Raw genomic sequence first — 26332 nt, 5'->3', positions numbered from 1 at the left:
GAGAGACTTGTAACAGGAGGCCACTGAGAGCCTTCATTATTTCCAGTGCTGTGCTCTTCTTGTTGTGTTTTACGGCCCAGTTTCCAGACTGGGCTAAAATTAAAAGCAAGTCAACTTTGAACCTCTATGCGACCTTTTTGTTTGACTCGAGGCTTATATGAGTCTAGCCGCGCCGGGGTTCACACTTCACTGCTTGTAAAGCAGCATGAAGAGAGAGATGATATTTCAGGGGACAGGGATGAAAACAAGATGCCCGGCAGGGCATGTTCTCTATTTACACACAAGGGGGACTCGGCTAGACTGGTAAAGAAAAAGCGATTTATGTGCATTGTGTGTACAATATAACATTGTGCCACCAGGTGGCGATGTGGAGTCCCGTTTCCCCCTACCTGTTTTCCCTGTTTAAATTGACAACGCTTTAAACCGAAACGCTCCTTTGAGGTCTCTAGATCCAGCCAGGGCTTGAGGGAGCGCAAAAAAGCATCTGTAAATTCTCTCTATCAATGCTTGTATTAGAATTATGAAAAGCCATAGCTTTTTCTTTTTTCTTTAATTCCTTCTTAGATATCTCCCATTAGTTTCAATGGTAGCAATTAAGTGAAAACACAATGCACGGTAACTAAATAGGACTGAACGTGCTTTTCTTAGCAGGGGGTAACAAATAAGGCAATAACACCATTTTAGGCGATTGGAAACTGGAGTGCAGTTTCAAAGATTTAGCGAATTAATCTGGTGCTGGTAAGACTTAATTGGAGCATCCTGTTCCGTTGTGGGCATAAAAAATTCAGGAAGGATGATGGAAACTTGGGAAAGGTTTAGAGAGGAGCTACGAAAATGACAAAGGGCAGTTTTTTATGAGCTAAGAAGAATGGTGCATTTCAGCAAAGGAAAGGATGGTTTTAAAAAGGGCCTATTTTACAAGTATTTATGAGATCATACAACTGAGGAGTGGGCATTATTGCTTACTCAGTCCACTGCCTATAGGACAGACAAGGACATCTGCTGTAGACATCAGGAAATATTTTGAGTGAAAGAGGTTCTGAAGTGGAACAGACTGCCCAAGTACCGTAATGAGTTAATTTTCATCCCTAAAGTTAGTTTATATATATATATATATATATATATATATATATATATATATATATATATATATATACATATATATATATATATTTGCTTTCGTAGATTTTCACGGGTACAGGAATGCAGGTTTTGGTGTCCTCGGGTATCTTCCCGTGTAAAAGTTGGGGTGTCTAGGCGACGTTTCGACGAGGTCTCACTCGTCATCTTCAGGCTGGTGCTTTCGGCTTCTTGTTACTGGAACAGAGCAGGATCTCAGTGTTTGAGTTCCTATAAATACTGTTGAGGAGGTGTGGCCTCCAATGTTCTGGGCAGAGAGGAAGTTCCCAGGCTAGTGTGCCTTTTCTTCTTTTGTTCCTTAATTGCTTGAGGGATATCTTGAGTGATTTCTTGAGTGATATCCTGAGTACCACTTAGGTGGGTCATTAGGTGTGGATTAGTTGCTAAAGCCTTTGTGTCTTGACCTCTTGAACTTTGTGAAGAGTTTTTCTGAGAAGATGGCTGTACTGCACTTAGTTGTGCTCTGGCTTGGCTTCGTGTATAGGGGCGAGCTGTGGTTTTGTGGCCTGTGCCAGCCAGATCTGTGTAGGGATTGCAGGGGGGTGCAGCATCCGGAGGTGCCACCATGGTTTGGCTACTGGATGGTGTCTGTAATTTATCTGTGGAGAGGGTCTGGGTTTGGATCTGGTGTGGTTGATTGGTGATGGCGTTCTGTGTGCCTCTGGCTCTGGTGTCAGTTTTTGTGGGGAGGGCTAATTTCCAGATGTCTGGCAAGCGGGATGTGTCGTCACGCTTGTTCATGTTGTGAGGGTGTTTCTCTATCTCGATGGCTTCCATGATTATTCTCTTGTGGTGATGTTCCATGTTAAAGAGCAATTTGGAATCTGCAAAATTAATTTCGTGTCCTGTTTCTTTCATGTGTTGGAAAAGAGAGGAAGTTTTTTCTTCTTTTTTGACGGCATTCTTGTGTTCTGCAATACGTGCATTTATTCGTCTGTTTGTTTGTCCAATGTACGTGGCTGGGCAGACTTTGCAGGGTATTTCATAGACCCCTTGGTTTTCCAACTGGATTTTATCCTTGGGGTTTCTGAGGATATTGGCTATTTTTTGGTTGGTGCAAAAGGCTGTTTTGATATTGTGTTTATGGAGGATTTTGCTAATTTTATCTGTAGTGCCCTTGATATAAGGAAGGAGGGCCATGCCATTGTTTTCTTCTGTGTCTTGGTTTTTGGGGGGTGTTTCTTTTTGGATTAGCTTCATAACCCTGTTTTGCTGGTATCCATTGGCAATTAACACATTTGAGAGATTCTGTAACTCAGTTGTCAGGTGGTCTTTGTCAGCCAGGCGTTTGGTTCTGGAGATGAGAGTCTTGGCTACGGAGTTTATTTGTGCAGGGTGGTGGTGTGATTGTGCATGTAAGTAGCGGTTGGTGTGTGTTTTTTTCCGGTAGATAGTGTGTCCTAGGGAGCCATCAGGTTTTTTGTAGATTAGGACGTCAAGGAAGGGAAGTTGGTTGTTGGCTTCTATTTCCATAGTGAATTGTATTTTGGGGTGTAGGCTGTTGAGATGTGTGAGGAAGCTGTCCAGTTTTTCTTTCCCGTGTGGCCAAATTACAAAGGTGTCGTCAACATATCTGAGCCAAAGTTTGGGTTTGTGTTCTGACTTGTCTAAAGCATTGGTTTCAAAGTGTTCCATGTACAGGTTTGCGATGACCGGTGAGAGGGGTGATCCCATAGGTGCTCCTTCTATCTGTTTGTATCTTTGTCCATTGTGGATGAAGTACGTGTTGGTTAGGCAGTGGTTGGTCAGGTCCAAGATGTATTCGGGGGGATTGTATTTGTTTTGAATGGCTGTCAAGGCTTCATTAATGGGCACTTGTGTGAAGAGAGATACAACATCGAAGCTCACAAGTAGGTCATTGGGATGTAGGTTTTGCTTCTTTATTGTTTCTATGAACTGGAAGGAGTTTGGAACGTGTGAAGAGATGGATTCTGCATAGGGCTGAAGTTGCTTGGCGAGAAATTTAGCGAGATTTTGTAGAGGTGAGCCTATGGAGCTGACTATTGGTCTGAGTGGTGTTCCTTCTTTGTGTATCTTGGGGAGGCCGTAGAGTTTGGGGCATCTGGATGATTTTTCTCTGGGGATGATTCTTAGCTGGATTTCTTCACTGATAGGAGAGGCTTTTATTTTGGATTTGGTGGTTTTTTCCAGATAGGTGGTGGGATCTGTTTTTATAGGTTGATAGGTAGGGTCTTGGAGTAGCAACTAATCCACACCTAATGACCCACCTAAGTGGTACTCAGGATATCACTCAAGAAATCACTCAAGATATCCCTCAAGTAATTAAGGAACAAAAGAAGAAAAGGCACACTAGCCTGGGAACTTCCTCTCTGCCCAGAACATTGGAGGCTATACACCACACCTCCTCAACAGTATTTATAGGAACTCAAACACTGAGATCCTGCTCTGTTCCAGTAACAAGAAGCCGAAAGCACCAGCCTGAAGATGACGAGTGAGACACACACACCTTGCCAAACCTGGTATATATATATATACCTTGCCAACAAAGGTCCGTATAGTAAACGCTCTGGTTTTCCCAGTAGTGATGTAGGGAAGTGAGAGCTGGACCATAAAGAAGGCTGATCGCCAGAGAATTGATGCTTTTGAATTATGGTGCTGGAGGAGACTCTTGAGAGTCCCATGGACTGCAAGAAGATCAAACCTATCCATTCTGAAGGAAATCAGCCCTGAGTGCTCACTGGAAGGACAGATCCTGAAGCTGAGGCTCCAATACTTTGGCCACCTCATGAGAAGAGAAGACTCCCTGGAAAAGACCCTGGTTTTGGGAAAGATGGAGGGCACAAGGAGAAGGGGACGACAGAGGACGAGATGGTTGGACAGTGTTCTCGAAGCTACCAGCATGAGTTTGACCAAACTGTGGGAGGCAGTGGAAGACAGGAGTGCCTGGTGTGCTCTGGTCCATGGGATCATGAAGAGTCGGGCATGACTAAACGACTAAACAACAACAACAACAACAACAACACACACACACACACACATATATGGACAGGTAGATCTATCAGGGATGTTTATGGTGCAGAACTGCCTTCCTTGGCACTAGGATGGCCATGTCTCCTACTTTACAAAGGGCAGTCCTCTACAGTGGTACCTTGGTTCTCAAACTTAATCCGTTCCGGAAGTCTGTTCCAAAACCAAAGCCAAAGCGTGCTTTCCCATAGAAAGTAACGCAAAATGGATTAATCCAACCCCTAAAACAGAAATTTAACATGAATTTTACCATCTAACGAAACCAGTGCTCCATAAAATGAAAGCAATAAACAATGTACTGCAGTCATACAATCAATCAATCAGTAGCTGAACTGGGTTCCACACAGTCACAAAAGCAAAACGAAAAAGCTGCAAAAACAAAAATGCAGACCTCAGTGCAACACTCAAAATTGAAGTGTGGCACTCAAATCGGAGCATGTTCGGCTTCCGAAAAAAGTTTGAAAACTGGAACACTTATTTCCGGGTTTGCAGTCTTCGGGTTCCAAGTTGTTTGAGTACCAAGGCGTTTGAGAACCAAGGTACCACTGTATTTAAAGGACTGCCTTTCTCAAGTCAAATAAACATAAGGAAGGGAACTGAAGGAAGTCTGGAGTTGATTTTGAAAAGCGCCACAATACAATAAATAAGATCCGATTTTGATATGCTCTTACAACACCTGAGCAGATACTAAGTAATACCCCCAGATCGAAAAAGGGGGAAAGGAGTGAAGAGATGTCCCTCCCTTCATCTACCTTATGACAATCACCTCCAGGAATAACTTCCAGAATATGCACCAAGGGCCCTTCGTTCCTGTTAATGCCTCCTACAACGTTCAAGCCAAGGCCTGTTCCCTTGGAAACAGTGATGATCTGAAACACGCTGTCACTAGACAAGAAGAGAAAACAAAGTTAGCTTTCAAAGGTCAGCGGCTGGAACACCAGGATCAGCCTGAAGCAGACATCTCCTTTTGTTTTCTCCTAAGGATGCTATGGCATCAAGGTTGCTCCAAGATGCTTACATCTTAATTGGGGGAGCTGCCTTCGGTGTGAAAGATGCAGCTACAGGTGGCTGTTTGTGTAACCAGAGGTTGAATCAAGCACTGCTGTGCGGACGGGAACCTTCGGAGCAGAGCTTTATGTAATCCTGCTCTCATAAAAGACAAATCTGCTTCAGTGGGCCCAGAAGGAATCCCTATACAAACTGCCTTTGATAACAAAGCAGTCAAAGGAAGATACCTTGGCAGGGTGGATAAAAATCAATGGTTTTTTAAAAATAATTTTAAAAATTGATATTTTTTTCATTTAATTAGATTTTATTTAAATTGGATTTTTTTTAAAATTTAAATTAGATTTTTAAAACAAAATGGTTTTGGAGGAACAATCTTTCTAAAGATAGTTTTAAGTTACATTATAGCCCAAAGGCTATCAGGAAATAAGGATCTGTTTTAAGTTTTTCATGTGTGCTAAAACTCAGTCTAAGTTGTTGGTTTGTTTTTTTTAAAAGTGTAACCACATCAGTGAACAAATATGGATACATATGCTATAATGTTATTGTTTTAGTTAAATAAATTGTTTAAATTGTTATTAAGGAGATGATTATTTTTCTCCTTCCAATAAGCTAGCAAGGGCTGATGGGAATTGGAGTCCACAGCACCTGGAGCACACAAACATGGCAGAAGGTTGCTGCAGGTATTCACATTTACAGTAAAAACCATCAGTGCTAGACCAGACTGGGTGAAACGGATGCCCAAGCCTGATGAATTCCACAGCCAACTGGCTTTCCGAGCAGATTTGCAGAGAAACAGAACATGAAATAAATGAATGCGTCAGAATTCATACAAGTTCGGCTTTGATTGCTTCCATTCACTTTTGGCAGCTCAGGGTGGGTAAGACGGCTTCTGGAACGCTAACACTGTCATGCTTTCAATAGGTATTTCCCACAAATTCTGGGAGCAGGGGGACGGAGAAACAATCTGCAAATGATTTCAAACATTACTTGGTGGTGGCTTGAAGAGAAGTCGCCGTCAGGGGCTTTCCGTGGTGGTTTGCAATGATGTCGCTTGGATACAGCAGCTGTGGGCTTAGTGACCTCGACGACGATCCCAAAGAGAGGCTGTCAGCAGGTTTACCTTAGAAGGAGAGAGAAAGGCAAAAGGGCATACAGTGGTACCTTGGTTCTCAAATGCCTTGGTTCTCAAATGCTGAAAACCTGGGGGTTGTTGGCTATTGTTTCTGGGGTGCCTGCACCAATCAGAAGCTGTGCCTTGGTTTTTGAACATTTCGGAAGTCAAACGGACTTCCGGAACGGATTAAGTTTGGCGCTTTTGTTTTTACTTTTTATTTTGCATTTTTGTTTTTGAGGCTTTTTCGGTTAATTTGTTTTTGTGCCTGTGCAGAACCCTGTTCAGCTACTGACTGATTGATTGTGTGACTGCAGAAACGGATAAAAGCCCCCTATCCAAACAATGACCATCATCGGTGAAGGTAAGGGGGGAAAATTAATTTTAATTTTTATCATCTATAATGCTCTCTTACAGTGGTACCTATAGTTACAGACTCAATCTGTTCCGGGGTGCCGTTCACAACCCAAAATGTCTGCAACTAGAGTGCTAGTTCTGCGCATGCGCACAGCATGAAAGAGCAATTCTGCGCACACGCAAGATGCACAGAACACTTCTGTGCATGCGCAAGAGATGCAGAGTGCTTCTGTGCAGGCACGCGGGGTGAAACCCGGAAGTATACACTTCTGGGTTCGCCGCGTTCGTATCCTGGAAAAATGCAACTGGAGACTGATGTAACAAGAGGTATGCCTGTATTTGTTTTATAGTGCAGTACATTATTATTGCTTTCATTCTATGGATCCATGGTCTCATTAGATAGTAAAATTCATGTTAAATTGCTGTTTTAGAGGTTGTTTTTAAAAGTATGGAGCGGATTAATCTGTTTTGCATTACCGTCTGTGGAATAGCGCGCCTTGGTTTTGGAACACTTTGGTTTTGGAACAGACTTCCGTAACGGATTAAGTTTCAGAACCAAGGTACCACTGTATATCCTCAGTTACCTTCTGGAAACCTCGAATCTGCAATTTGCAACACAGATGATCAAAACTGATGAAAGAAGAACCATACAGGTTTCTTGGGGCCGGACTAGTACTGAGCAATTGGCTTGCTGGTGTTTACCTCCATTTGCTGTTCATAAGGCTAATACAAGGTGTGACCAGAAAGTTCGGTGAATGGTCACAGAAATCGGACAGTGAGAAATATTCAAACAAACATGCTTTACAGGCCTTCAAAGTAGGCCCCCTCTGATACAATGCACCATTGACAACATTCATGTAAACCTCTGGAGAAGTCCTCTTTTCGTACTGCTTTTAGTTCCCTCGTCACAACAGCTTGGACATGTGAAATGTTGGGAAATCTGTGCCCTTTCAGTGCAGATTTCAGTTTTGGAAAAAGAAAGAAATCTGGTGGGGCCAGATCGGGAGAATATGGAGGGTGGGACAACTCAGTAACCTCAGTAAGCATTTCACGCGGAATATGCAATTCTTCCGCCATCATTCGGACGGACAAACGCCAATCCCACATCAATAACTCATGAACTCTGTCAACGTTTGCCGACATTCTGCTCATCGACGGCCTGCCAGACTGAGAGTCATCTTCGATGGCTTGCCACCCTTCTCGGAAACGCTTAAACTACTCATACGCTGTCTTTCGAGTTACGGCTTCATCTCCGTACACAACAGTGCTCATTTCGTGGGATTCCGATGCCGACTGTATGTCTGAATATTTCTCGCTGTCAGATTTCTGTGACCATTCGCCGAACATTCCATTTAGTATTTAGTGGCAATTGCCTTGTATAGTAACTACTTATGCAGCTCAGAGTGTTCCCAAATTACAGTGGTACCTCAGGTTACATACGCTTCAGGTTACAGACTCCGCTAACCCAGAAATAGTGCTTCAGGTTAAGAACTTTGCTTCAGGATGAGAACAGAAATCGTGCCCCGGCGGCACGGCGGCAGCAGCAGCAGCAGGAGGCCCCATTAGCTAAAGTGGTGCTTCAGGTTAAGAACAGTTTCAGGTTAAGAACAGACCTCCAGAATGAATTAAGTACCTAACCCGAGGTACCGCTGTACAAGCAAGGGACTTTATGCTGTTACAAACCAATGAGGACCAAGACACTGCTTTGTAATGTGTGAAATGAGCCCCTAGGGGGCATTGCCACACTTCTCTCTTGCTCAACTGATTTTCAAGGAAGGATTGATTGAACAGAGGTGTCTTTTCTGTCCATCAAACATCAAGCCACACGTAAAATCTGGGTTAAGGGTCTACCGTCCAATTCATGCAAGCGTTCTTACCAACCTGAAATATTAATGGAGGCCACCAGGCCACCAAACATATTCTACGCTGCACAAAGAAAATATATATAACCAGCAGCTCACCAGCTAGGAGTTGTGTCGGGGAATTCCTCACAGAGTCTGTGTTGCTATGCGAGCTGAACTTCTCCATCAGGTTCAGAAATTCTACCCTGGGAACAAAGAGGATGAAGAGATGTTTTATATATCGATGTCACTTCTGAACGTCTCGTTCCAAGGCTTTTCAAGGAAATGGCACCGAGGATTGCATTCAACAAAGTTGTTGCGTTTCGAGGTCCCCAAGCCACCCCCCAATAATTCACACATCACACATCTATTTTGGTTTGGGTTTTTGGCACGATTTTGGCCACAACTTTATTTAAATACACACAAGTGAGCGGTTGCTTAGGCATTGGTTCCGACTATCTGTCCTTCCCAGGGACAGAACTTACTTCCAGATTCCAGCGGAAGCCAGTGAGGGAAACAATTTTGGGGAGAAAATGAAGCTGAGCCTCAGTCCCTCACTGCTCACCCTCATGCTCCTGCTGGCTTGCACGGCCCAAGTCCGATGCCAGGGACAAGGACGAAAAGAATGGCAAGCCCCTGGATTCCTTTAACGGAATTCCCTTTCCGCACCAACATTGGAGGGGTAGGCACTTACCCCTCCACCAACCAATTTGAACCAATGCCTAACCGCCAACCTTACAAGTTGTGACAATTTGCTATGCAGTAAGCAAAAACCAAATGGCACCAGACAATCAGCCAAATGGACAAAATTCCTACCAGGCCCCTGCCCTAAAAGCAGACAACCCCATGACAGGCATAGCAAGGTCAAGCGAACAACCCCCCCAATACAGGGAGGGTGGGCGGGTGATCCGGTGCAAGCAGCCAAGAGGACGCCCAAAGTTGGGCGACCAATATTTAAAACCTCTGACCCCTCCTTCAAAATTGGCAACAAGCAATTCTCCCCAGCGACCCAATCAACCAATTCACTGCCTGGGTCACTCCGCAAATCTGCCCAGCAACACTGGGTGGCTTGTATCTCCCACCGCAACACGTGCTTTCTGCTAGGGAGAACACGTATAGCACGACAACGGCTTGTGCAACAGGACTCCCTCTCCCACTTCTCGCACCCCCTCTAAATCAGTTTCCATTGTTCAGGCAGAAGTCCTGGGACAACTTCGTTGCGTGCAACCTGTACCAAACTCTGGACGAAAACTTTGCTTTCATTGAGCCTCTTACATGGCAGGGAATTCCTGCAGCAGTGCTTGACCTAGTCCCACGCCAGAAGGAGAATGCTGGAAGAAAAATGCTCAGACAGTAGAGCATGAAACTCTTAATCACAGGGCTGTGGGTTCAAGCCTCATGCTGGGCAAAGGTTTCCTGCATTGCGGGGGCTGGATTAGTGACTCTCGTGGTCCCTTCCAACTCTACAATTCTACTAGAAATATATTTTTAAAATAATAAAAAATTGTCCAGTAGCACCTTAGAGACCAACTAAGTTTGTTCTGGGTATGAGCTTTCGTGTGCATGCACACTTCTTCAGATACACATCCACAAGAAAGCTCATACCAAGAACAAACTTAGTTGGTTTCTAAAGTGCTACTGGACAATTTTTTAATTTATTTTATATGTTTCTACTGTGTCAGACCAACGCGGTTACGTACCTGAATCTACAATTCTACGATTCTTTAAATTCAAGAACAAATGATACAAGAATCAATGGCCCCAGTTCAAGCTGGAGTTCAATTTCAAATATGGTTAAGATGCACCACTTGCAAAAGTACAACTGAGCACATTATTATTATTATTATTATTATTATTATTATTATTTATATACTGCCCTATACCCAGAGGTCTCAGGGCGGTTCATAGAATAAAATCAAAATATAAAACCATAAAATGTATAATAAAAATAAAAACAACCCATAACCCTCCCACCCCCACAAAACACATTTTAAAAGGGCATAGGATCCTCACAACATTTAAAGTAAGACAATAAACAAACCCAGACAAGAGCTACTCAATGGAAAGACCATGGTATCAGTAATGTTTGCACATTTGGGGAATAAAAACGATGAAACAGAAGTATTTTGAATCGGCAAATAAGACCGGCAAGTTGCTAGCGTGGCAACTGAGGAAAAAGAAAAAACAAATGGTGATTAATAAAATTAAATCTGAAGATCAAATAACAGAGGATCCCAGTGAGATAAAAAGAAAATTTCTCCAATACTATGAAAGCCTATACAAAAAGAAGGAGGACGAAGATACAATTGAGATAGGAAGATATCTAGAAAGGAATAGAGGGGAACAGCTGTCAGACGAGGAAAAAGCATCCCTAAATGAACCAATAACTGTAGATGAGGTCAGGAATGTAATCAGGAAACTAAAACCTGGCAAGGCTCCTGGCCCAGATGGCCTCTCTCAAAAATATTACAAAATCCTAGAGGAACTTTTGACTCCGGTACTATGTACCGTAATTAACAATATCCTCCAAGGAGGAGAAATACCCGATTCTTGGAGAGAGGCGTATATCACATTAATACCCAAGGTAGACTCAGATATACTTAATATAAAAAATTATAGACCAATATCCTTACTTAACAACGATTATAAGATCTTCGCAGGAATAATGGCGAATAGACTAAAGAAACACTTGAATAGAGTGATACATAAAGACCAAGCCGGATTCCTGCCTGGTAGGCAGATAAGGGATAACGTAAGACACGTAGTCAACATAATTGAATACCTGGATCATAGGATCGATATCCCTGCTGCCCTAATTTTCATAGACGCCGAAAAGGCCTTTGATAATGTATCATGGCAATTTCTTATTAAATGTATGGAGAGGATAGGAATAAGAGGGCCATTTTTAGAAGGTATTAGAGAGATTTATTCAAACCAAAGAGCTAAACTTATCATCAACAGTAACCTGACAAACTCATTTATGATCACAAAAGGTACAAGGCAGGGGTGTCCATTATCACCCCTGTTATTTATTATGGTCCTGGAAGTTATATTGAATAAGATCAGAGAATCATCGGAGGTAAAAGGGATTAAGATAGGTAAAAAAGAATATAAAGTGAAGGCCTATGCCGACGATCTAGTGATATCAATAGAAGAACCTCTAGAAAGGATAAATACAATTATGGACTTAATGGAGGAATTTGGAAAGTTATCTGGGTTTAAACTAAACAAAACTAAAACAAAGATGTTGATTAAGAACCTAGATGAACAATCCCAAAATAAAATCGAGTCGGAATCTGGGATAAAGACGGTAAAAAAGGTTAAGTACTTGGGTATTTGGGTCTCAACAAAAAATATAAACTTGGTGGAGGATAATTATAACAAAACTTGGAGGGAATGCAAAAGAGACCTAGACAGCTGGAGTAGACTACACCTCTCATGGGAGGGGAGAATGGCCGCCATCAAAATGAACATCCTCCCAAGAATGATATTCCAAAACATTCCAGTAATCAGGGGCACAACAATGTTTAAGGACTGGCAGAGGACCTTATCCAGATTTATTTGGCAGGGTAAAAGGGCCAGAATTAAATATAAATTGCTCACTGACAGAAGAGAGAGAGGAGGTTTTGCGGTCCCGAACCTGCAACTATACTATGAGGCCTCGTGCCTATGTTGGGTCAAGGAGTGGATAGTTTTGGATAACACCGACCTACTGGACCTGGAAGGCTTTGATGCTAGGTTTGGGTGGCATGCATACCTATGGCATGACAAGGGGAGAGTGCATAAAGGCTTCGCTAACCACATAATAAGAGGGGCGTTGCTGGAGGTGTGGAATAGATGTAAGAACTTGATAGAAAAAGACACCCCATGGTGGCTGTCACCCATTGACATCCTAGTAATCAAGAAACCAAACATGGAAGGTAAAAGGTGGACTTATGCTGACCTTTTGGAAAGATCTGAGAAAGGATGGGAAATTAGATCCTACGAAGAGCTAAAAGATAAATTAACGGGGTGGCTACAATTCCACCAAATTAACTCTTTATGGAATGAGCATAAAAAAGTCGGTATGAGTAAGAACAAGTCCAAGTTCCAGTTAGAAATAATAGAAGGGAAGTCTAAACTCCTAACTAAAATGTATAACCAACTATTAGATTGGGACACAATGGATGAGGAAGTCAAAGAGGTTATGATCAAATGGGCCATAGACTTAGGACACCCCCTAGAGCATGAAAAATGGGAAAAACTGTGGAAAAAGGATATGAAATTTTCAGCGTGTGTCGGACTCCGAGAAAACATGGAAAAGATGATGTACCGCTGGTACATCACCCCAAAAAAACTAGATAAAATGTATAAAACCGGAGATAAGACCTGTTGGAAATGCAAAAAGAAAGAGGGAGACTTCTTCCATATGTGGTGGTCCTGCGATGAAGTGAAGAAGTTCTGGGGCTCTGTTTATGATGAAATAAAAAAGATTCTAAAATATACCTTCCCTAAAAAACCGGAGGCATTCCTCCTGGGAATGGTGGGAAATGAGATTAATAAGGAAGACCAAACCCTATTTCAGTATGCAACAGCAGCCGCTAGGATACTGCTAGCGCAGAATTGGAAAAAGCCTAATATCCCAACAATTAGGGACTGGCAGACCAAGTTAACTGAATATATTGATTTAGCAATAATGACGCAGAAGATCAGGCTTCAGAAGAACACCAAATTTATTAACGATTGGAACAAATTCTTTTCATACATGGAGACGATACTAGGAAATACTAAAATCACAGTAGGCATAATATAAAAACCGCGAGGTGAAAAAATGATGATTAGTTAGAGACACTGCTGTATATATTGTTGAGATATAGGTCACGTCGTGGTGGTGGGAAGTCAAATAAGGTAACAGATTGTATAATGATTTTTGTACTTTATACTTATTTCTTTCTTTTCTCTTTTTGTTTTGTTTTTCTGTTTTTTTGTCTTGTTTTTCATTGACAATGTATTTGTGTTTTTAGATGCTGGAATAAAATAAAAATTTTAAATTTTAAAATAAATAAATAAATAAATAAATAAATAAATAAAGTAATGTTTGCACATCCTTGTATGAACTCAAACAAGAAGAAAAAATATAATCTACACATAGAGCTGCAATGTCAGATACCCCTCAAATCCGAAAATCATGAGCATAGCCTGGAGCTCATCTTACATGAAGTTTAAAGGATATGTATTGCAAGGGTTTTGCAATTAAAACAAAACACTGCACTTTGATAGGGACATCAATAAGGTGAAAATGATGTACATAAGGGGAAAAAACACCAAGACAGGCTGGGCGTTTTAATGTGACCCGCTGGGCCTAGTTCCAATTGGGAGCACATCTGTATAACAGGAACGTTTTTCTTTTGCAAACAGGCTTGGATTCCACCCACTGGGATGGATGGGGGCGGGGGGCGGGTTTCAGGACATGGCCCACAAGTCAAATCCAGTCCCTCACACCTGTCTTACACAATCTTTCCTAAATGCCTACTTCTTTGGGAACTGGCAGTCTTGACTGGGAAGCCGTTTCCATAATACTGGAGCCACTACCATTAAGTCTCTGCCCTGTTCTTGCACCTGATTTTCATGAGTATAAAACATGGGTCAGCAAACTAAGGTGTGCAGTCTGGATCAGGTCCAATTGCCCTCTGGATCTGGCCTGCAGATGGTCCTGGAATCGCTGCTTGGATTGGCTTGATCGTTCGGGCTGCACCATTTTTTTTGCAAAAAAATTCGGGCGCCATTCCCCCCCCCCCATAGTGGCGCCTCCTCCCTCCTGGCTTCTCCCCACCCTACAGAGGAAGGGAGCTGGGCTTTGATTGGTGCCAGACAACCCAAAGCCTCGCCACATGCATGCTGAGGCGTGGCCCAGACTCGCCACCCGCCCACTGGCCTCTCCCGTCCTTGGCGGCACTATGGGTGTTATGTACTGAAGTTCTCACCCTGGGCCAGCAGGGGGATACTGTAGATAGTTATGCAAATGAAGGATCAAAAGTGACATTCAGTGATTGGATAGTTTGTATGCAAATGAAGGATCGAAAGTGACGTTCAGTGATTGGCTGGTTACAGAATATGGCTACTGTTGCATTCTAGTGGAGCTCTATATAAGCAGGCTGACTGAGCTCCTCAGTTCAGTTCTGTTCCAGCTTACAAATAAAGAGCTGCTTTGGAAGAATCGCTGTGTCGTCTGATATGTTCACCCACAACTTAACAGTGGGCATCATGACGGGTGCTTCGTGGGGCTTCGGCTGGAGCTTGGCATGCCTGCTGGCCCCGCACCTGGTGCCCAGAAAAGCTGGCCCGGAAAGGAGAGGCGCCGCCACCACCGCCGTCTCCCAACCGCAGGCAGAGCGGCGGAGGAGGTAGGAAAGCAGGGGGAGGGGAGGGGGTGGGGGAGAGAGGGAAAGAGAGAGAAGCCCCCCACCGTGTGTGCACAAGTGGCACAGTCCGGCCCACCACAAGGTCTGAGGGGCAGTGAACCAGCCCCCTCCTTAGAAAGTTTGCTGACCCCTGGTATAAAAGGAAACTGAGCAGAACTCAGGGAGGGCAAGAGAGTGGAGGCCTCCAAGACATGCTGTACCTAGGTCATATAAAGCTTTGCAGGTGTGGATTAAAGGCAGGGCCAGCCCTTCCATCAGACGGACTGAGGCGGATGGCTCAGGGGGCTGGGGCTGGAGTGGAGAACATCAGCAAGATATGGGTGGAAAGAGCTATGTCTGCTATAGAGCCTGCCCAGCACCTCCCTGAGCTAGCTAGATGCCTTCAGGTGTAGAGGAGGACCAGTGTTAGAAACTCAAGATATATAAACTAGGTGCGAAATGGCTCCTTAAACCAGGTTTACAGTCACTAAATGAAATGCCTAATTGCCATTTGGGGGTTAGACGGCTCGAAAGCCGCATTTGACAATACGACTTCTTGGTTCCTGAAATTCATTCTGACTGTGCAGATAAAATATTATGGATAGAATTCTACAGGATGTGTTACTAGCGGGTGAAAACAGTCACGATCCAAGGATCCCCAGGCATGCACCTTCAGATGGTGGATATATCAGGCGCCATGCTGGTGCCCAGACATCTTCACTTGGTCACAAGTGGCCGATAGTAAAGGTCAAGGGACCCCTGACCATTAGGTCCAGTCGTGGCCAACTCTGGGGTTGCAGCGCTCATCTTGCTTTATTGGCCGAGGGAGCCGGCGTACAGCTTCCAGGTCATGTGGCCAGCATGACTAAGCCACTTCTGGCGAACCAGAGCAGCGCACGGAAATGCCGTTTACCTTCCTGCCGGAGCGGTACCTATTTATCTACTTGGACTTTGAGGTGCTTTCGAACTGCTAGGTTGGCAGGAGCTGGGACCGAGCAACGGGAGTTCGCCCCGTCGCGGGGATTCGAACCGCCAACCTTCTGATCAGCAAGTCCTAGGCTCTGTGGTTTAACCCACAGCGCCACCCGCATCCCTTAAGTGGCCGATAGCCAGGAGCAAAATGCCCCTGGCCCCTGGCTAATTTCAAAGGCTGTGGAGGATGTTCCATCGCCAGAGCTGAAGAAAAGGTTCTACTGCTAATCCGAACAGCTTTTGTACATAGAATTGAAGTGGGGGGTGGGTGGAATCTTGTATTTCAACTAAGGCAGCACAATGTGTTAGGCTGGCCTTGATGAAAAGGTACTGGAAATCACAGAACAGCCTCGCTACTGCAAGAGAAAGAAAAAAATTCCCCACTGCTATTTATACCACAGTGACAGCAAGCATACAACAAGGAGTTTAATTCTGTCTACCGGAATGATCAAACTGCTTGTGGATTTTAATTATTCAAGAAGGATAGAGAAAACTAGGTCAGCATTCCTTGGCTGAAAGGGGATTAAGAAAACACCTCAAATCTGTACAATAGGAAGAGACAGGACAAGGAGACAGAGAAAGCCGTATGTATACAGCTGGCAATTGCACAGTGAAACAATGTACAGTGGTACCTCGGGTTAAGAACTTAATTCGTTCCGGGGGTCTGTTCTTAACCTGAAACTGTTCTTAAACTGAAGCACCACTTTACCTAATGGGGCCTCCTGCTGCTGCCGCCGCGCCGCTGCTGCGCAATTTCTGTTCTCATCCTGAAGCAAAGTTCTTAACCTGAGGTAATATTTCTGGGTTAGTGGAGTCTGTCACCTGAAGCGTATGTAACCCGAAGTACCACTGTACGGACAATGCTAGGTCAAAAATTGAGGGAAATTAACAGAGCTTCCTTTGGACACAGATGGCTGCCACCTATTGCCTTGTGTGAATCTAGAGACAAGAGGATCTGAGATACTTGTCTGCATTAGCAGAAGTGTAATGCTGATAAAAGAAGGGGAGAAAATCAAACCTGAGAGAGCATTGTATTACCACCGTATCTGATGCAATAAAAAGGGTAAAGGGACCCATGACTGTTAAGTCCAGTTGTGGACGACCCTGAGGTTGCGGGGCTCATCTTGCTTTACTGGCCGAGGGAGCTGGCGTTTGTCTGCAGACAGCTTCCGGGTCATGTGGCCAGCATGACTAAGCTGCTTCTGGTGAACCAGAACAGCGCGCGAAAACGCTGTTTACCTTCCCACCGGAGTGGTACCTATTTATCTACTTGCACTTTGAAGTGCTTTCGAACTGCTAGGTGGGCAGGAGCTGGGACCGAACAACGGGAGCTCACCCCGTCGTGGGGATTCGAACCGCCGACCTTCTGATCGGCAAGCCCTAGGCTCTGTGGTTTAGACCACAATGCCACCCGCATCCTACTATCTGATGCAATACTACACTCCAATTCACAAATGAGAAAGACAGCAGCTAATTATCCACTTTTCAGGAAAAGTTAATAAACTGATGAGCTTGTCACACTTCTACTTCTCTTTTGACTTCAAAGGGTGAGGGGAGAGATTTTATTATTACAGCAGGAACAAATTCAGTTTGCTTTCTTTAAGCACCCACCCCTTCCGCCAATAAGCTGTTTCAGAAAAGTTCTTCTGAAAAAACAACAACAAATGGCTTTTGCTGTAAGCCATTCTCTGATAGCTAAATGGTGATGGAAAGGCCAAGGCAAGGTGAGAGAAAATGGAGGGGTGAAGAGTTGCAGTGGCATCATGCCAATGTCTATGGCCATTTTGCTCCCTTATAGGCCTGAATAATTTTTTTAAAAATGTTTTCTAACTTTCTGCTTCTTCAGCTCTGGCAATGAGTAAAGACACGCGGCTGGTTGCTGATGCTTTTTGCAATTATGTCAACAGCTCTGTGGGGCTAAACAGAAAATGTAGGGGTTAAAATATGCAGATTTTCTCCATTAAGCTGCTGCAAGGACTCTGCTATTATGCAACAGGAAATTGTCTCTATGAGCTGTAAGGCAAAGCATACCTAGCAATGAATAGCTTTAATATGACTCTCACAGTAAGACCACAATCCTAAGAATCCTTGCTGGAAGCATGCCCAACCGAAAATCCTGTAATTTTCAGATTAAAGGTGTCAGGTTTTAGCTTTAAAAAGCGGAATATGTAATTAATTAATTAGCACGGCACTTCAATAACATGCTAACATTAAGGAGCCAATGTGGATGTTTAAACCCTGAAGACATGGGTTTGAGTCTGCAAAATGGGAACAACATAGAAATGCACATCACAGGGTTATTGAGAGGGAAAATTTATCATGTGGTTCAAACTGCTGCCATTATGATCCATGTTTACAGTTAAAAGTCAACCTCTCATTAGATACAACAATTAAGTCTTTGCCATTGACTTCTAAAATCAAGTCTCCAATAAGCAATCAACGTTAAGAAAGAAAGAGGTCAATAATGAATGGCAATTTGATTGTACGAGTTAACAGGTAGAAACAAACACTAAGCACATGAAACACAAAATATTTTGCTATCAGTTTTACCATAAAATGTCAGGAAGAAATATTAACAACCTCAGATATGCAGATGACACAACCTTGATGGCAGAAAGTGAGGAGGAATTAAAGAACCTTTTAATGAGGGTGAAAGAGGAGAGCACAAAATATGGTCTGACGCCCAACGTCAAAAAAACGAAGATCATGGCCACTGGTCCCATCACCTCCTGGCAAATAGAAGGGGAAGAAATGGAGGCAGTGAGAGATTTTACTTTCTTGGGTTCCATGATCACTGCAGATGGTGACAGCAGTCACGAAATTAAAAGACGCCTGCTTCTTGGGAGAAAAGCAATGACAAACCTAGACAGCATCTTAAAAAGCAGAGACATCACCTTGCCGACAAAGGTCTGTATAGTTAAAGCTATAGTTTTCCCAGTAGTGATGTATGGAAGCGAGAGCTGGACCATAAAGAAGGCTGATCGCCGAAGAATTGATGCTTTTGAATTATGGTGCTGGAGGAGACTCTTGAGAGTCCCATGGACTGCAAGAAGATCAAACCTATCCATTCTGAAGGAAATCAGCCCTGAAGGAAAGATCGTGAAGCTGAGGCTCCAATACTCTGGTACTTCATGAGAAGAGAAGATTTCCTGGAAAAGACCCTGGTGTTGGGAAAGATGGAGGGCACAAGGAGAAGGGGATGACAGAGGACGAGGTGGTTGGAGAGTGTTCTCGAAGCTACCAGCATGAGTTTGACCAAACTGCGGGAGGCAGTGGAAGACAGGAGTGCCTGGCGTGCTCCGGTCCATGGGGTCACGAAGAGTCGGACACGACTAAATGACTAAACAACAACAACAACAATGCCAGAGAGACCTCCAGCAATATATAAATCTCACCTTTCGGATTTGCTCCCTTATGGCTGAGTTCTGAATGAATACAGCCACATCATTCATGTTATAATAGGACACCCTGAGAACATCGTAATGCAAGCTGACATTTTGTCTTCTGCCACAATGTCCATGCTGGGATATACCGGTAACTACAACTATTATGTGAAATGGCCATCACCAATCAGCTGTTCTGACTGGCTGACAGGAAGAAAGTTGATAAGCTTTCCCCACTTGCTCAACTAGTGGTGTGACCAGGAAAAGAGTTCTTTGTCATTGAGCTCTTTCACAAAACATTACTGCGTATGAGCCATAGGGATTGCAATTCAGATAAAAGGCAAGTGTGCTTCGTGCCTGATCTCCCTTTACTCTGCCTAATGTGCATTCATGGAACTATAATGAAAAGTGGTGGGGAGAATACAAATACATAAAGTTGTTTTTAGCAGCCGTGCTGGCAACAACAATAACATGAAAGGCAGTTATTTACTATCTACTGCAGCCATTCCCCCCACCCCAAGGTAATAAATATCCTCTTTATAAAAATTCCATAGGCTTCTTCAGATTGCTATCGATAGCCTCCGATAAGTTCAGTGCCTGTTGAGCAAGCGAACGCAGCAAGAAATAATCAGGTCCATTTCCTCTGTTCCAGTAAATATACCGAGGTAATTGCTAAATACTTTTTATGAAGATCTCAACTCCCGTCTGTTTCAGAGTGGACTGCAAAAGCCCAGAAGGGGCCCAACAAAAGCACTCCTGGCTTGTTAGTGCAAACTGTACACATAAGCTAATTACCTAATCTGTTTGGGCAGTCTGGAAATGCAATGTGATGTATATAGTTCGACTGATTTCATGAGGACCCATAATAGTCCTTTGGAAGTGGGGGGGGGGGGGGAGAGAGAGAGAGAGAGAGAGAGAGCGCGCGCAAGGCAATGGCAAATTTCCGAACAGTTGCAATATGCAATTCTTACAGGGGCAACTTAGCTTGTTTTTTCTAAAAAATAAATTCATCTCAAAACTTTCAATATTATTATCCAACCTTCTTTAGAAGATATTATGTTACCCACAGGATAAACAGAATAAGGATGCATTCTGAGCGTTTTGCAAACGTTGACAAAAAAAATAGTTACTGGATGTAATTTGTTTGTTTCCCTTTTACACATTTGCTCTCTATGTTTGGCTGGGGAAAAGTGATGCTTCCCCTGCCAAGTGGCTACATCTACCCGGTTACCTTTCACTGTCTGCCACTGCCGCACCCTTTTCCAAATTCTCACTTGAGGTCTAGTCCTACAGGGCATCTCAGTCCTTTTAAAGTTGATGTGTTTTCAACTAGGAGGCAGCAAAGAGGAAATCTTGCCTGCAGGAGGAGAAGTCCTTTGCAGGAGTGGGCAGCCTGAATATCACCTTGAATATTCAGTTGGTAGGAGACCTGCATTTGCTGCTCAGTTATCATATAAAACACCTTTTATCAGCCTCCTCCAGAAGCATTGTTTCATAAGTTGTGACCCAAAGAGCTTAAAATTTATTTGGAACTGTTTTTCTTATAACTGCTCCCTTTCTCTGTATTCCAGAGCCCGTATAGAGTCCTTAAGAAGGTTCCCTATCGGTAGGAGAAAATAACAGAGGCCAGCCAGAGTATTTTGAGAAGCAAAGCGGCTAGTAAACCTGATCTTTATTCAAGGAACTGTTGCAACAGGGTCCCCACTCACCACACGCAGGAGGGAGGAGAACCCTGAACAATGGTGCACAAGCCCTTATACAGAGTTTTGAAATTGCCCACCTTGTAGCCCAAGACACACACACACACACACCCCGCCGAAACATCAGACATACACCACAGAAGGAGGTGGTCTCCAGCAGAAATCCTGCCTGATAATGGTCACTGATTGCACTACCTGGGCAGCCTGGTCATTCTTTTGTGATGGTTAATACTTTAGTTCCTGAATGGAGGTCACAGGCTCACCCTATTCATACACAAAGATGCCCTTAACACAGGATTTGTAAGTGAAAAGACAATGGGAAGGCTTTCCCCACTTGCCTCCCTTAAAGGTAAAGGGACCCCAGACCATTAGGTCCAGTCACGGACGACTCTGGGGTTGCGGCGCTCATCTCGTTTTATTGGCCAAGGGAGCTGGCGTACAGCTTCCGGGTCATGTGGCCAGCATGACTAAGCCGCTTCTGGCAAACCAGAGCAGTGCACGGAAACGCCGTTTACCTTCCCGCTGGAGCGGTACCTATTTATCTACTTGCACTTTGACATGCTTTCAAATTGCTAGGTTGGCAGGAGCTGGGACCGAACAACGGGAGCTCACCCCATGGCGGGGATTCGAACCACCGACCCTCTGATCGGCAAGCGCTAAGCTCTGTAGTTTAGACCACAGCGCCACCCGAATCCCTTGCCTCCCTTACTGCAGAGGAATATCAGAGGTCATTGGGAGAGTGAAAATGGCTTCAGGATTCCTCTCCTGTATTATTTCAGACACATGGTTCATATACAGTGGTACCTCGGGTTAAGTACTTAATTCGTTCCGGAGGTCCGTTCTTAACCTGAAACTGCTCTTAACCTGAAGCACCACTTTAGCTAATGGGGCCTCCTGCTGCCGCTGTGCCGCCAGAGCATGATTTCTGTTCTTATCCTGAAGCAAAGTTCTTAACCTGAAGCAGTATTTCTGGGCTAGCGAAGTCTGTAACCTGAAGCGTATGTAACCCGAGGTACCACTGTATTTAGATATGTGTGCATTTATGAATATATATTCATATTTGAGACCTTAAAATTCTTATAGTCATACCTTGGGCAAAGACGCTTCAGGTTGAGCGTTTTCAGGTTGCGTTCCGCGGCGACCCGCAAACGCTCAAAATGACGTCACGCGCATGCACAGAAGCGGTGAATCGTGACTCGCACACATGCGGGTTGCTTTCTGCTCTGGATGCTAACAGGGCTCTGGAACAGATCCCGTTCACATCCAGAGGTACCACTGTAACAGTACCCAGCTTAAGGAGTCTACATATAGCAATTCAAAGCCTTTCGCACATCTGAATCTCTACAGCAAGTACTAACAGCCTCGCCCTCTACCCACTGAGCTAACCTGAGAGGTGCTTGTTTACATATATATTTATGTATGTATATTATGTATATAACTTGTGTGTGCTTGCTTGTATCACGTAACCACAGCCTGAGGCTCTCTCACTACTCCGTCCGTAGAATCACAGGATCCACAGCATTGCAGAGTGGGAAGGGAGCACCAGGGTCATCTAACCCAACCCTTTGCAATGCAGGAACCTTTTGCCCGACGCGGGTCTCGAACCCACGACCCAGCGATCAAGAGCCTCACGCCGTATCAACGGAGCTAGACCCTGCCCTGCAAGGAGGCGGGGCGACGCCGAGGGAGCAGGTAAACGACAACGCGGACTTACCCCCCGCGGCCGCCGTAGTCGATTCCCGCAAGCGGAGGAGGAGGCGGCGTTCCAAGCGACAGTGTCGCGCGCGCGCGCCGCCCGGCTGTCGGTTCGCCACCTTGGGGACCGAGCTCTCGCGATAACCTGACGACCTCGCGCGCGCGAAGAGAGGTGGCGGCGGCGGTGGTATCGGCGCACGGAGGAATGCCGAGCGCGTCCACGTGACAGGACGGGGCGGGGCAGTAAAAGAGGAAAGGCATGGGCGGCTGCGCGCGGGGCTGGGTTTGCCTCGCGGCTCCCGCGGCGCGAGGATGGGGGCCCTGGCGGGCCTGGCTCCGTCTCCATGGCAACGGCGAGGCGACGGCCTGCTGCGGGCGGCGCGCCAAGGGCAGCGGCGGAGACCCCTTCTCGGGGGCCCGGCGGCGGCAGCAGGAGGACTGGAGGCACCGCAACAAGACGGTGCTGACGTACCTGGCGGCCGGCGTCGTGGGCGTGGCGGGCATGTCCTACGCGGCCGTGCCCCTTTACCGCCTCTACTGCCAGGTGAGAGGTCGCCTCGGGGCTCGCTTCTCGGAGGGGGCCTGCCTCGCAGGGTTGTTGTTGTGGGAAGCCAAGGATGGGGAAAGGGGGGGGGGGGGGCTGCGAGACAGTGTTTCCTAAATCCAGGGAAAGAAGGAAGCGACTGCTGCAGAGTCAGGGGAGCGACGGGGCTGCTTCCTTTGCCAAGCTGCGTGCAACCTGCTGCTTCTTTCTACCTGACTCGCAAATCTGCAAAATCCAACTGTTTGCATGAGTAGGGTCCCTGGATGTCCCTTCGTTTGAAGATGTGTGCTGGATCTGTCCCCCAAGTTGGATGAGCAGGGGCTGCCACCTCTTTTATTTTAGTTTTATTATTTATACAGTACTTTTCGAATTTCTACATTTTCGTTAGTTTTACAGTCAATTTGACATTTCAAAATTGGACTTCCTTCCCCCCTCTTTTTGGGGTACCTTAAATTTATTTTTCAATATCTTCTGCATATCCAAATTTGTTTTAACTTGCTCGTTTAATTATCTACTGTAAATTTATACTCTTATAAAACTGCAGGTTATGGCAATGATCCTGCTAATGTTTTTGTCTGTTTACAATTTGTCTGGAAATATTCAATAAACCATTTCCATTCTTTTATAAAAAGTTTATCTTGATTTCTTATTCTTCAGGTAAACTTCACCATTTCTGTTGTTGTGGGGAGCCCAGCATGGGGGAGGGGCCTGTGAGACAGCGTTTCCCAAATGGGATATAGAAAAGATCTCCTAGGCTCTGTGTATAATGAGTGATATAACAAATAAAAAAGAATGCATCCTACCAGTCATTGCCCACGTACAGTGTTAGAAACTGATATATGAAAGCTAGGAGCTAAATGGCCACCTTAACTAGGTGATGTTTGCAACAATGGAATGTCTAGGCGTCCTTTTTAATAACAAGAATATAGCTGAAAATGAACTGCAGCTAAAATCGTATGTTTGTTTTTCACATGGTCTAGTCCTTCCCCAACCTACCCACCCCCTAATAGTCTTAAGAGGGTCTCTTCTCTGGTCTTCAGAAAGTGGCTGGAAGTGGGGAGGCAGAAAAAGCTCCTCCTTTCCTTCCATTCTGCAGTTTAATCTGAAATCTTCGGTAAAAGTACTGCGCCCAGAGCTCAGATATTGCTTGTGCTGATGAGATGCCCTGTCACAAAATGTGCCTAGAACAATGGGAGTTTCAAACACTGCTCATATTTACAGAGTACATCTACATAAGGGATCTTGTTATAACACTTATCTAGCACTGTTGAGGGTATTACTTGAAAACAGCACTCTATAAAAGCAGATCTTAGTTGAACATGCAAGCATTTAGACAAATAGCAGAAAAGAGTGGAAACTTATGAAGAACATTTGGAAGATTTAATCACTTGTAGGTCCTTTCTGGATTCTGTCCAATAGATCTAGTCCCTTAGTTGATGCCTGTCCATATTCAAAATCTCCCTCGACCCATGAAGATGATAATAATTCAGGCTACATTAAATGGTTGATTTGCACAAGTAACTGTTCCATGTAGCACATGCCTAGAAATCACTTGAAGGGTAAGGAAGTAAGTCTTTTCAGATAGTTTAATTGGGTGCAATCGACTCTTGCCATGTTTGTTGCCTGTCTGGCTTTTGTACATAGAAGTAGCAGCTTTTATGTTGGTTGCCTTGTGAAAGCTTTCTTGAAAGAGATTGTTTCTGTTTAATTCTCCTTGCATCAGATACCATTTCTTGTTTTTAATAAGGCTATTGTTAATTACAGCTTCTTTTCCTTTAAGGCTACTGGACTTGGAGGGTCAGCGGTAGCAGGCCATGGTTCAGGAGAGATTGAGACAATGGTACCTGTTAAAGATCGCATCATTAAGGTTACCTTCAATGCAGATGTACATGCAAGCCTTCAGTGGAATTTCAGACCTCAGCAGACTGAAGTATATGTAAGTTATTAAAAATTTGTAGAGATGGGTTTCATATATGTCTGGGGGTGTCGTGGTTTATTTATAGACAGATGGGCAAGGGTTGTAACTAGCCACACTAAATTGCAGTAATCGTAATGAGAGGCTGCTTGTTTTATAATCTGCTTTGTCAGGCATTAAGGTCTACAGACTGCAGTGTAGCAGTTGTTCACCTGTAAGAGTCAGAGGTTGGTGCAGTTTTTCATCTGCGTAGAATTCTGAACCTACCTGCATCCCAAAGTAAAATTAATTTGAAATGGGGCAAAGTGGGAGGGGAAAGGGTATACTGTTTGCATAAATGCTGCTGTTGGTGTGATATCTCTGTTAATGCTAATGTTTGAAAATACTCTGCTTTGGATTTACTTATTTTGTTGGAAATATTTATAATCCTCACCCAAAGGTCCCAGGCAGGAAATATACACAGTATAAACCAAAATTAAACAATAACATTAAACAGCACAAATCAAAGGCTAAATTCTGATTGGCACTTACACAGGGTAAGCATGCATTTAGTCTGTTGCCAGTGATGGGTAAAGATTACTTCCTGGCAAACAGGCTCACAACCCCACGCTGCTTATTTGCTCTCAGCACACAGTTTTCCTTTTGTGTTTCCACACCTAGGGAAATGCAACATCTTGCTGCTGCTACCGAATCAGCATGTGGACTCACGTTGTTATTATTTAGTTACGACATTTAGTTTGCCTTTCTCTACCAAGCAAAAGGCACTGTGTGTGTTCTGCCTCCCCCCCCCCCCCAGCCAACAACAACACTGCCCCAAAAGTAATCCAGTGAGCTTCTTTGCCAAGTGGGAGTTTGAATCTGGGTCTCCCCAATCTCAGTTTGACCCTAACTGCTATGCCATATTGACTCGGTCAGAGGCGTTGAGTGAGCCATTGCGCAGTTCTCTGAATTCCTGGTTGGAAGAGCACAGCAGCATGCTGTAGAGACACCCTTTTTTATGTAAGTCTGTCCTCCATGCCACATCTGCATGAGAAATAAACTCCCTTTCCTTTGAGTTTTCGGCAGTTTCTTGATTTAGACCTACTTTAGACGGAAACCTTGTTAGCATTCCAACACAGAATGCAGATGAATGTACAGGTGTTGTCTACTTCAGGTGAGTTAGCGCAAGGGTTGACAACCTTTTAGGACCACTGGTCATGTTTTGAATTTTGAGAGTGTGCTAGTCACAAAATAGCTGTGGGGGACGTGGCATAACACAGAATTAGAGATATATCCCCAACAACCTTAAGTTTAGCATG

General features: G+C 44.4%; 1 protein-coding gene across 5 annotated transcripts in view; it reads right to left on the bottom strand.

Moving 5' to 3' along the window:
- The window catches only part of STXBP4 (syntaxin binding protein 4), a 147898-nt gene extending 124761 nt beyond the window's left edge, over positions 1-23137 (bottom strand). For 4 of the 5 annotated variants that reach the window (XM_077923953.1, XM_077923955.1, XM_077923957.1 and 1 more), the window contains exons 1-4: positions 22595-23137; positions 8566-8651; positions 6124-6256; positions 4881-5013 (exon numbers count right to left, since the gene is read on the bottom strand). In XM_077923953.1, coding sequence (XP_077780079.1) covers positions 4881-5013; positions 6124-6256; positions 8566-8651; positions 22595-23079 — 837 coding nt within the window. In that variant the 5' untranslated portion in view covers positions 23080-23137. The remainder of the gene's footprint in view (positions 1-4880; positions 5014-6123; positions 6257-8565; positions 8652-22594) is intronic. The other variant, XM_077923954.1, reaches the window with a different exon arrangement.
- Positions 23138-26332: the final 3195 nt, after the last annotated feature.

This window comes from Podarcis muralis, chromosome 2 (assembly GCF_964188315.1).
Source record: "Podarcis muralis chromosome 2, rPodMur119.hap1.1, whole genome shotgun sequence".
In the NCBI taxonomy this organism is placed as follows: Eukaryota; Metazoa; Chordata; class Lepidosauria; order Squamata; family Lacertidae; genus Podarcis; species Podarcis muralis.
Note: the sequence above shows the minus strand (reverse complement) of the source record. Positions and strands in the feature narration are given on the sequence as shown.